Source organism: Mauremys reevesii, linkage group 4, assembly GCF_016161935.1.
Source record: "Mauremys reevesii isolate NIE-2019 linkage group 4, ASM1616193v1, whole genome shotgun sequence".
Classification (NCBI taxonomy): domain Eukaryota; kingdom Metazoa; phylum Chordata; order Testudines; family Geoemydidae; genus Mauremys; species Mauremys reevesii.
Genome location: NC_052626.1, coordinates 26,746,854 through 26,759,986, shown reverse-complemented (window position 1 = coordinate 26,759,986; position 13,133 = coordinate 26,746,854). Strand labels below are relative to the sequence as shown.

Below are 13,133 nucleotides of genomic sequence, written 5' to 3'. Positions count from 1 at the left end.
ATCGACCTCCCCATCCAAGACTTAATTTGTCCCTGAGCTTGCCAGGACTGAATAAGTCTGCTGCTGTGAAAAATTATATTTATGTTTGTTAATATCATTTTTCACAGCAGCAGACTTACTAAGCAGATCTTAAAGCAGATCTTTTTAAAAAATCAAAAGAAACAAAATAAGACAAGAACCTTCGAGCACCTTATTTGTGTTTCTATTCTCGCCCAGTAAAGAATAGAGACAACTGTACATTATTTTTATTATTGAGTCTGCAAAAAAATTCAATAAATTACAATGATTTGGACATGTGTATGTGCGTATTTATTTATTTTCCCCAAAGTTAATTAAGAATTTTAAGAAAAATTGTCAGTGTGGCCACCAGCAAGAGTTGGTCGCTGCACTCTGAGGCCACCAAAATTTTTGTTATGAGAACCCCTGTATCTAATGTACCTGAAATAAACACACATTGTGCATTGATATTGAAGAGGAAAATTGTTTACAAGGTGTACAGATATTAAACTGAGTCTCCTTTTATTTATAGATCATTTTTTCTGTATTGTGTGTTGTAGTATTTATCTAACTGTGTTGTTGGAGCATCACTTGAAGAGGTGGGAGAGGAAGAGGAAGAAGAAGAAGTTGAAATTATGTCAGCTATAGATGTTACTCTCAGTAAACCAAAGGAGGGAGCCTACCAAATAGTGGGGACTCTTTCTAAGGCACAGAGTATGAAACCAGATTTTGCTCAGGAAACTTACACAGTGAGTAACAGTCTTGTTAAATTATCAGTAAATCAATATTTGTCTTTTTAGTTCACCTTTAAGACAAACTTTGGATTACTCTAAACCATAAAAAAAAAATACAAATAATATATATCGTAGACATGTGGGTATGATTTATATATTTCTAAAATTATTTTCTACATGTTCTTTCAGAAGTACTACATTTGTATTTTATTTTCCTTCGTCCCTGTACAGGCTCTTTCTAGGTGATCTCATCAACTCACAGAGGGCCTGATCCACAGAACATTGAAATTAATGGAAAGACTCACATTGATTTAAGTGTGCTTTGGATCAGGTCCACAATGGATAGACTGACATCTGTATGCTGAGGACTCAACTCTCTACTTTTCTACTCCTAGCTTGTCTTTCTGCATCCAATCAGATATCTCAGCCTCTCTGTCTGACACCTCCTTCTGTATGTCTCACCATCACCTTAACCTTAGCATGGCCAAAACTGAACTCCTTGTCTTCCCTCCCTACTCCTTTATCCGTTTCTTTATATTTCCTGGAAATGATGTGTTTGTTTATGATGGGAGCAATGTGAGATGTATGATGGCCTTAAGTATTCACTGAAGCCAAGATTTCAGCAGTGACTTGTTATTCTGGGTGCCTCAATAGCTGAGTGCCCAACTTGAGACATCTAAATGACCAGATTTTGAGAACATGGATGCTTGTCACTTTTGGAAAATAAGGCCCCTTTAAGGTGTTTTTTCATATGTGGATCTCAAAATATTTTTAAAAGTTAGTAAACATTATTAGCCCCGCTTTACATTTGGCCTAATTAAATAGAAACATCTGAAACTGTGCTATAAAATTTATTGTGGCCTAGTGGACAATAAGAGTCTGTGACAGGGTGCTGGCCATGAAGTGCTTAATCAGCCCCCTGCCATGCCAGCCCCAATCAAGGGGAATAGATTGGGGCTGGGTGAATAGCCCTACCTGCTTGGCAACTAGAACAGCAGCTAGCCTAATTAGCCAGGGGCTATAAAGGCTGTGTGAGGGGGAGGCCAGAGGCTGAGAGGGACTGGTGGCTTTGGTCTGTTGCTGGCTGTAAAACCCTGTACATAGCTAGTATGTTGGTGGTGGGAAAGAACTATAAATAAAATAAAATGCCTGGATGATTGTATTGACCTGCAGCATCCCTGATTGGTTTTGGTCAGGGCAGCAGGGGCAGAAGCAAAAGAGGCCCAGCTGTGCCTCACTATAGGGTCTGTCTCCTCAGTAGGCTGACTTCTGCTCTTAGTTCTACCATGCATTTCCTACGGAATCTTTGGAAAGTTACTAAAGCTCTTGTTCCTAGATTTGGTCCTGATCCATCAAACTGCTCCTTGACAAACCCTGTACCCACACAGAGTATCTTGCAGGACTGGGGCCTGAATGTGCTTTAGCTAGGCAGATAGAGGGTCTTGAACCTTACACATTTTACAGAAATGCTGTGTTACCTTTTTTACAAAAAAGGTGCAATTTTTTCAACTTTAATATAAAAAGGTTATCTTTTTCATTTTTATTTTTCTGGAATTACAAAGAGGATAAAAATCAGCTTTTTAGTGGTTGCAACTTTATTTAGGGAGAAACTATCTCTTCTTTATAAAACAACACCCAATTGCAGAACTAGGTCTGGAACATTAGTCCTCCAGTTATAGAATCAAAGGTCTTTACAACCTGAAGAAGAACAGGATGATTTCTGTTGGCTGTCAACTAGCCAAACTGTTAATAGAAACAACACACAGGTCTTGGTCCTGCTTCCAGTGAAGTCAATGATGCTGGGAAGGAGGTGTGCTTGGAGAAGGGGGCAGGAAGAGGAGAGGCAGAGGTGGAGCGTGGGCAGGAAGAGATAGGGTGGGGCCTTGGGGAGAAAAAAGTGGAGTGGGGGCTGGGGCTGAGTGGGGAGCTTGGGGGTCTGTGAAAAAAATCAAAATGGGGGTCCTCAAGTTGCTAAAGTTTGAGAACTGCTGCTCTACAGCAATCTGCCCCCTAGATTTGCAGTAGGGAAGTGAAAGTTAAAAGAAAAAAGAATTTTGGGCAGGGGAACTCATTCTCTCTATAAAAGATTATGGGATTGTTGGGTTTTTTCTCTCCAGATCTCTACTCGAGAAGAACTCCTAGGTCACCTACTTGAGTGTGATGTCATTATTTATAACATCACTGAAGATGCAAATCAAATTGAAGAAGCTTCTTGGGCCGCTTCTGGTTAGTATAATCAATAACTGAACAGAAAACTGCCTGCTATGCAGCAATCAGAATTTGCAACAGATAATTAGTCAAATAAATTGAGATTTGTTATTTGCTATGATATGAAACCAGGTTCGTAAATGAAAGAACAGTATGGGGAAAGAGTGAACTTTAATTACTGCAACATGCATTGGGTAGGACACATTTGTACTTCAAAGGAGTCAGTAAACTTTTGATCAAGTAACAAGATAATGGCAGCCAAAAATAAATACAAATGTATTTTAAAGGGAAAGATTAAATCAATGTACATTTTATTCTCAACGAACAGGGTAGCATATTTGTGACACTAAGTATAAAACTCCATCAAATCAGAATTCTCCATTCACCCTACTGGTCATATTTTGCTTTGCTCTCTTTTGACAAGATATCTCAAACCTCATTATCAGAAAGATAGCATCCTTTCCATTTCAGGCTTGTTTGTTTCCTAACAGCAAAGAAAGCATCTTCCACCAAGATCTTTACAACATCTGGATCACATATTAATTTGGATATGAAATTAAAATGTGAAACTGTTAAATTCTGTTTACAGTACAATGCATCCTTTATAAATACTGCTCATGTATAACTTTGTTTTGGACTCTGTGGGGACACTGCAATGCAGCAAGTAGAGGGTCTGAAAAGAGGTGAGAGGGTAAGGCACAGGAAGAAATCTGCAGCTGTTTAGATCCTCCCATCCTCCTCTCATCTGGGCTGGTTAAGGGGCCATGGTGCCTTCTCTACCTCTTGAGCTGGAATAGCCTCCATGGAATGGCTCCGTAGGCACTCCATGATCTGAAAGGGGACATTTATTTCCTCGAAACAACTGCCTACTCCCCAGCTAATCTATTTTGGTTGGTAGCTGGGTGGAAGATTTGCCCCTTTGCAATTCATATCAAAATCAAGATTCAGTATTTTGCAAAAACAACGAGGAAAAGCTTATGCCTAAATAAATCTGTTAGTCTTTAAGGTGCCACCGGACTCCTCGTTGTTTTTGTGGATACAGACTAACATGGCTACCCCCGATACTTGACACCATGCAAGGCACTGAGTATTTTGCAAAACATTTCAACTATATTTTGACTTAAAACTTCAGTAGAACCATTATGACCCACCACTGACAATGAAACCCACGTTAGCTGCTTTACAAAAGATTCCTGCAGTGAAAATAAGAGGGTATACATACAGCATTTAACACAAATTATACTTACATGTTTACAGTATATATATATATGTCATATCATAGTTATTTGAGTGGAAAACAAATAAACCTTAACCCTAATTATATTATTTAGCTCTGGATTAAAATAAGGGGGCTGCATTATTGAAATAATTCTATAATGTTTCTATTCTAACCATGAAAACAATACATATTTTAGTTTGCTATCAAGATAGCAGTGATTTATCTTTATTGACAAGTGATTTTTTTTCACAGCATATAGTTTAAGGGAAGAGATGATAATTCCTGGCAGTTTAATCCTATGATATTAGCTTAATTTGCTAAGCAATAAGAATATATGTTTAATATGAAACTTAATGAAAGTTATTTGAGGAAAAAAGTTATGTCACATTGAACATTGTAGTAACTGTTTTTATGGAACCTTTTAACTTGAAAACAATACAATAGAAGTAATGCTGCTTACAGTAAAATAAGCACTTTGCTTTGATTTTACAGCACTACATGGAGAGGTACTACATTTTGAGAAACCAAAGTTATTTATCTTAGTTTCAACAATAATGACATGGGCACGAAGCAAACCTCTTGACCCAGTAAGTAGTAATCATTTTTGCTGAATATTCTCTTTTCTGTTAAATATTTTTAGCATGTACCCTAGTTGTAATGAACATCAACATCAAGCAACCTTATTTTCACTGTTGATTTTTGCACCTGTGTTATTGACTACAAAACTTTGAGTTTATATATATATATATATATATATATATATATATACACACATATAGTAAATTAATTAAATAAGACTATTCATGTGTGTGTGGAGTTAGATGTAAAATTTACAGGATTGGAACCATAGATAACTGGGTATTGCATTTTGTAACATCTTTTTGAAATTCACAAATTTAAAGTCTTTCTGAAGCTGTATATGTTAATGATGTGAGGAGCAAACGTCAAGATTTTGTTATGCTTGTTTTCCTTTTAATTTTAAATAGTTTTGATACATTTACATTTTAAAAGCGTTGATCATTTGATTTTTTTTCTCTGCAAAGACTTTGAGAGTTTCTTTTTTATACATGTTTAAAAATGGAGGCTTTTTATATACAATCTAAATTGAATTTAAAATCACTGTTTACTTTTAAAAAATATCTTGGTTTAAGCCAAGTAGAACTTTTTAAATGTTTTTTTCAGAAAAGTAAGACATTTTTCTTAGAGTTTTTTTCCTCTATAGGATGATTCAGAAATTCCTTTTACTGAAGAAGATTATCGCAGAAGAAAACCTCACCCTAACTTTATGGACCATATAAATGCTGAAAAAGTGATTATCAAACTTGGAAAAACAGTAAGTACAGTATCTCAGAATAACCTATTTGAACGCAGTTCTTTTTTACTTAAACTGAAGAATTATATCATCTTAATAATATAAATTGTCCACAATGTTTAACAGATTTCTGCAAGTATATTAATCCTTGATAAATGTGAATAGCTGCCAGTGGTAATAATGTGAAATGTGTAAAAATACTGAGAAGGGAATTAACCCTTTAGAGATTTAAATGTGTGTTTATTTTGTATTAACCTATTTCCACTACAAATTCATGCTTTTTTACTTAATGAATAAATCCTACTTATTTCATAAGATATATGTTCATGTATTTGTTATATTAGAAATAGAATTGGAGCTTGGGGCTTTTATGGGGAAAAAACAAGGATGCTGAATGATGAAGGACGGGTGGGGGAAAAAAGGGAATTTAGTATGTGTAATTTGAAAAGAAGAACAGCAGCAAATAAATTCTGGTTAGTTACTAAGTTATTGTTACATCTAATTTAAATACTTTTGAAGGTTCTCAGATAGATACTGTGGCGATGGGGCACATAAATTCTGAGCAGTGAGTACCTAGATAGACCCTGATCTTGCAATATACTGTGTGTTGCCAGACTGCTGTGTCTGCATGGAGCCCCACTGGCTTGTGTGTACTCCATTGCAGAATCAGGGCCACAGACTCATCCCAAACACCTAGTGTTCATATCATCACTCTGATCACTTTGCGTGTATGTTATATCTATTTCCCCTCACCCTTCATCAGTCTTCGTCTTTTTTAGATTGCTAAGCTCCTTGGGGAAGACACTGTCTCTCCATGTTTGGTCACTATTGCCATACAAATAATAATAGCGGCAGTGCAATTCCTGCTCTCCTACCTCATACTGAATTCCTTAGAGCATTGTAGAGGTTAGAGCAGAAAACTGGAAACCAGGAAATGTAAGTGTGTACTCTAGGGAAAACCACGCACTCTGTGTAGATCTGGCCTTGCAAGGTGCTCAGAGCCTCCAAGGAGTATTTAGGTTAGGGCACCATGAGACATGAAAGCACTCATCTCTTTGTAGGGGGAACTCAGTATCTTACAGAGTTAGTCTGTACATAAGCTTGGACATCAGTCAGTCTAGTTTCGGGGGGGGGGGGATGAGGACCTCACCAAAAATGAATATTTTTACTCTGAATTAAATGTAGCACCCCTTGTTCTATATGGCATACAGATAATGACAATGGAAATCATACTTGGTTCTCATATGGTTAATGACAATACAGAACATTAGCCATGGCATGACGAGACGATCAACAATGTTGTATAAAGTGACCTGGCAAGCCAAAAAAATTGCCTTTACTTCCCTGATATGTATGTTGTGAAATTTCCCTCACAGCACAGTATTACCCATTATGGGGGACGAGGTTACACCTGAACTCCAAAGTGTCTGACGTTGGCCCTTATGAGAAAAAAAAATACTGGAATAGATGGACCACTGGTCTGAATCTGTGTGGCCATTCCTATGTGCTAAATCTCTGCCTAACCAGGCTATTAAAGGTGTTAGTATATAATTACCTTTTAAATAGGGGCATGCATCATAGAAGAAGGTTGGAAAAGCTTTCTTGTGGCATTATTATTTTGCAGCAATAGGAAAACTTTCTTGTTAATTAGTCTGAAAAATAGCCACATGAAATCTCTTTGTCTTTGTTGTGACAACATTCATCTTTGGATATTCAATACAAAGAACAAGACAAATACTAACACATAAATGGTTTACAATGGCTAGAATGTGACATCTAGTGGTTTTAATGAATATTGCAAAAGAAGTTGAAGAGCACTATTTGTCAGTCAGTGACTAGACCTGTTAGACCTGCAATAGAGGTCTTCCTACGGGATGGGGAGCAGGCAGATATCGGACACAGTGTTGGTCTATAATACTTTAAATGCTTTTTATTGATTATAAAACAAACCTTACTTACTTTACATTTGTATTTTGTAAGTTTGCATTTGTACACATTGTATTGCTAGTACAGTTTTATTGTTAATCTTAGACACACCAAATAGATTGACATTAGAGACTTTAAGGCTTGGGCTTGTTTTAATTGGAGTTTTACACTTTTCATTTTTTGTTTCACTAATGTGCCAAATTTGTGTGTTACACGTGTCTGTATAGCCCCCAAAATTTTACGCAAAGCTGACATTTTTCCTTGTAATGTCTTAATATTAAATGAGTTTAAAACTTCAGCTTCTGCACCAATACTACCTACGATATATTTTCCTATACTTTTAAAATTTTATATAGTTCCGTTTCCCCATTGTTGTTTCCACGCTTGTAATAGAGGCAAGGCATATGGCATACACTCCGGATGTTGTGATCTAACCAGATTGTTTGATTTACAATAGTTGGGCCTTTGATTACTTTTTTTTTTTAATATGGGTGCTCATCTGCCATGATTTTTGGTGCAATCTTGTTTACTGGTATTTGATTAATAAACAAAAAATACTTATTTCCCAAAATATATTTTCCCATTTTTTTTAAAAGCAACTTAATCTTATTATGGAAAGATTTGCCATTACACCATATTTTCATAATTTAAGAGCCATTGACTTATTTTATTTTACATGAGTATTAGCCAATTTTTGTTTATTAGTCACATGTCGGGTGACTACATCAAATTTTAAACTTTAAAAGGTACAGTTCAGAGTACTTATATTTAGATTCTTCTTATTATAACTAAATTTAAACATTAGGCGACCTTCCCCTCTTAGTATGTACAAATACCTGTATTGCTTTTTTAAATGTTTTGGCTTTAGATATTTATATGTCACATTTTTGCCATCTTTCCACCATATTTTAAATTTTACTTTAAAAGGTTTCTTTTTGTTTTTTTACACATCTGGTTTTGTTTGGTTCTGTTTTTTTATTCTGTTCCAGGAATAGTTGAATGTATTATTTCCTTTGATTCATACCTTCATTTTAGAGGTGCTTCCATATGTATATTTATGTACCCTGAAATGTGTTCAAATACACTGCTACCTCGCTATAATGCCACCCAATATAACACGAATTTGGATATAACGCAGTAAAGCAGTGCTCTGGGGGTGGGGGGGCTGCGCACTGTGGTGGGCCAAAGCAAGTTCAATATAACACGGTTTCACCTATAACATGGTAAGATGTTTTGGCTCCCAAGGACAGCGTTATATCGAGGTAGAGGTGTATTCAAAAAACATAAAAGCCAGAAACCATATTTTTACCCTTTTTGAATTATGAGGATTCTTAATATTGAAGCCATGGCTATTATTCCATAGGAATAATGTCCGATGCTTTTGGCCTTATTATTTTAAATACTTACACTAACCTTTATTTTTTTTCCCTAAAATATAACATACACAATTTTTGCAAAGCAAAGCAAGCATAAGCAATTAGCCAATTACAAAAAATTGTAGCACCTTATTTACATTTTAAATTCAGGGTCCATACAGGATAATTTTTGGTGCAATTGGGCATTCCTTTTTCTTTGATTTTTCATAATTCACTGTTCTGAGCCACACAAGAATTTACATACATACATCAATCATGGCACTTTGTCCCCCACAATTTTAACACATGCTTCAATTTTACCACATTCTGCTTTATTTTTAAATTTATACATTGGGAAACGTCTTTACCCACACATCCTGTTGGTCCAGTATAATTTTCTCCACTGTCTCTGCAGCATATATTCTTGGAATGCACCCTACAGTAAGGACGCTTTCTGTCCAGCCAGGCACACGCCACAGAACTTCATTACTTAAATACAAAACTAACCGATTCCTCTTCAAAAGAGGAGTCCCTAGTATTACTGGCTCAGCCGCCTGATCTGAAGCATTTGTTTTTTTACAACAAAAATCCCCCACTCTCTCTCTGGGTATAGCTATTTCTACTGAATGATACATTTTTTCCTGTTACTCCTTCCCCAATAAAGGAGGCTGCTGTAACGATCTGACACATATCAAGTCAAATTACAACTTTTATTTACAATATTTACACCAGCCCCACTATCCAATAGGGCATTTTGGGATTCATTATCTCCCACAATGACAGTTGTCCGAGGCCTCCCATTTGAATTCCATTTTAATCTAGTTACTATTTCTCACTCCTGAGGGCTCATTTTCAGTGAGAGCAACTTGTCATCGGGGCATTCCTATAGAGCAAGTTTCTCTGAACCTTCAGCTTGCATGCCTGCAACCTTTTTCTGCTCCTTAAACATTTCTTCTTTCATCCTTTGCATTTCTTTGATCAATTTATTAGTATGTTTCCCATTCCAAATATTCATATCCCTTCAATTTTAAATATCTTCAAGCGATATTCCGAATTACATCTACTTCCTTTTAGGGTTTATTTTGATTATTCCACCCTCTACCTTCTTGGAGTGGGGTGTTTTGTCCTCTACCACAGCCACTTCTGTTTTTTACGGTATCCTGATTTATAAGCACTTTCATCTGAATATGTTATTGCTTCAACAAAAGGTATGCTGAGTTTCAATCCTTTTACCTGGCTTCACCCTTTCATCATCCATTGGCATACTATTCAGTGCTCCAGTGCATCTATAACAGTTAACCTCTCATCCTGGGCTGCTTTAAAAATCCTTTAAACATCATTTCAAAATTCCCTCTGATTCAAATCAACTGCTATCAAAGAATCAGCTGTGACATGTCTGGCAACCTTCGCCCTGGGATTAGTCACCGGTTGTATTTCTTCAACCAATAATCCCAATGTTATTCTCCTTAACAGGTAATCCCTGGGTGAATTTCCAGGCTTCATGTAATCTGCATTGGATAACACCTTGATGGGTCTTTGACCTATCTCTTTCCCTAACAGCATAATAAATCGTGGTATCAGTTGGTGTGCTTCTGGCTGCCTGTCCAAAGCATTTTTCACTCACTCAATCTACTGCCTGTCTAATCTCTCCAGTGGTAGCTGCCCTGATTAACCTATAAGATTTAATCATTTTTCAGTTCTGTTCCTCCTAACTCTGCCCACTGTACTAGCCAATTTTTTTTATATTTACTGGGCCTAATGACCCTTACCATCAACTGTCAGTCTGACGACCTCTGACGACCTTGCAGGAATTATTTGCATCTGCTCTGACTATCTCCCCTGCTGCATTCTTAGTGGTTGATCTCCATTTTATCACTGCTATAGACTTTTCTGGTTTAGGCTCTCCTGGCCAGTTTCTTATTTCTTTCCTCGACTTAGTATAAGGCCCCTCTCGAGGTTGGTCAGATTCCCTTCTCTCTTGACCCCCTCGCACATCCTCTCCATACCAAATATCATTGGAATCCAAATCTCTCTTTTGACACACAGCTGGGGCTTGCCGCTCCTGTATTTTCACGTGCTTTTTCAATGCTGCTGTATAGTTTTCTTGCACCAACTGTGAGATACGCTTGCGATCTTCTCTCTTTTCCTTAGAGGAATTTTGAATTAGCTGTTTCATTTCTATCACTTGATGTTCTAATTTATTTTTGTCTGCTTTAATCTTTTCCCAATCTATCATTCTTTTCTCCAATTTCCTATTTTGTTTCTCCATTTGTTCTAACTGAGTTTGCATTATCTGTGCCCACCTCACTTCCTGCTTCAAATGTTCCTGGCAAGTTTTAAAATTCTCTTGTAATGTTTGTAACTCTGCACGGACTTCCCCCTTACATGCAATTGCCTTTTTTACAGCTTGCCACAACAGCCATACTATGGCTGTTTGCTTTTTCTGGCATTAGGCTTGTACAGCTGTACATATTTCTCAAACATGTTTTCTATGGTATCAAATATTACATCCGGTTCCATTGCACCTTCCATCCAAGGGCACGTCCCAAATGCAATAATCTCCTTCTCTAACAGAGAAGGGGCTTTAACTTTAGTCCACAGGGGTGCCTCTTCTGTCCCTTTACTTCTCTTCCAAAAGAGTGTTTTAAACATTATTACAATAACATCACACAGTATGTTCCCACGGGTATTTTTTCCCCTTACAAATTTCACAAAAAAGGAGTCACCCTTATTAATCTTAAATAAGGACTCCCCCAACACTGTAAGACCCTGTCTTGAAATCCAGCAATCCTTAATATCTCTCCCCCCCACATTCTGCACCACATGTTAGATCTGCAATAGAGGTCTCCCTATGGGATGGGGAGCAGGCAAATACTGGACACAGTGTTGGTATATAATACTCTAAATGCTCTTTATTTATTACAAAACAAACCTTACTCACTCCACATTCAACCCCCCAAATATACTATACCAGAGTCCAAAGGTCAGAATGGTCCCGATGATCAGTTGAGATTTCTTCCGATCATAAGATGCGAGGAGCCAGCGAAAACCACATCTATATCCACACGAGGCTCTGGATCAATAAACAACTCCGATTTGCAGAAATCATAGGCAACCATTTATAGTCCATTTCATCACGTCATTGGTTCTTTGCCTGTGTTTACTAGGCCTTCTACCCACACAATTCCAAAGAGATAATCCTGGGTGGGCTTGCCATGATCCAAGGAACGCCATTTCCTCCAATTTGTATATTTTATACAATTTTATATCAGTCCAGCTGGTGTTGTTTCTTTTTATGCTGATTCTCCATCTTTTTCTCAGAACATAACAAGATTGTTTTTGCACAAATAGTTCTAGACCTTAAGTTCTTGCTTCGGTTGCCAACTGCAACACACATATTCATGTCAAGCACGTGTTATTCATACCAGCCTTAGTGACCTATAACATATTACATAATATATGAATCACAATGTATACAAAGCTCTGAGCCTGTATTGGTGGGTCCCATGCTTAAAGGCAGATTCAGTGGCCTCAGAAGCTTGCTAAGGCCCTCAATGTAGCCTCGTTTTCTGAGTGTAGTGGCCAGGGTCACAGCCTACTGAACTACTTTCATCACAGGGTAGTATGGGAGATGGGAAGGGAGGATACCCCACAGTCTCTGTTGCTCCTTTGAGCTAGTAGGTGCAGTTTGGCCTCCTGGCTGGACAGAGGCCTGCTTCCCCTCTCAAGGGGATCTCTGTAGAGCATGGGAAGGGAATCCAGCCCCATCCCCCCCTACTTCGGGTTCCAGCCCAGGGACCCTAATGGTAGCAGCTGTTGGCAGATTCCCCATCACCACTGGAGCTGCTTCGATTCCTTGGGCCACTTCACCCTTACCTCAGGCTTCAGCAATGCTTCCTCTCTTCTAGCTTCTTTCACCAGGGCTCCCCGTGGGAACTGGAAGGAGAGCTTTTAAGCAGTATGAATGGGATCTTGATTGGTTCCAGTTGTCTAACGGCCTTAACAGATTAACTGGCACCAGGTGTCCCAATTGGCCTGGAGCAGCCCCTTTTGGCTATCTAGGGAACAGGGACCTGCTCATCCTGAGGCTGATACACCTGCCTTCCCCCACTCTCTTATCTCCTTCTGGTTTGAGTCCGTCACTACATATATATATATCCCAACAGATCTACATTGCAAGATTACAGCTTGATGTAAAATGTTAATACAAATTTTATAGTAACAATCGTGGGTAATAGATTCTCGTGCACATGACTTATGGCACTAAAAGGATACTTTTAGAAGTCCTGAATCCTTTCAAAGGCCCATTAGCTCATATTTCAATGGTCTACGGTAAATATTCCATCTTTAATCTCCCCTGCTTCTAATCTTCTTATTCCAGT

At 37.7% G+C, this 13,133-nt stretch overlaps 1 protein-coding gene across 2 annotated transcripts in view; it reads left to right on the top strand.

Moving 5' to 3' along the window:
• The window catches only part of AK7 (adenylate kinase 7), a 48,000-nt gene that overhangs the window by 1,204 nt on the left and 33,663 nt on the right, over positions 1-13,133 (top strand). The window contains exons 2-5 of one of the 2 annotated variants that reach the window (XM_039534231.1): positions 558-746; positions 2,849-2,957; positions 4,651-4,745; positions 5,381-5,491. In XM_039534231.1, the coding sequence (XP_039390165.1) occupies positions 558-746; positions 2,849-2,957; positions 4,651-4,745; positions 5,381-5,491 (504 nt within the window). Of the gene's footprint in view, positions 1-529; positions 747-2,848; positions 2,958-4,650; positions 4,746-5,380; positions 5,492-13,133 lie in introns of both variants that reach the window. The other variant, XM_039534232.1, reaches the window with a different exon arrangement.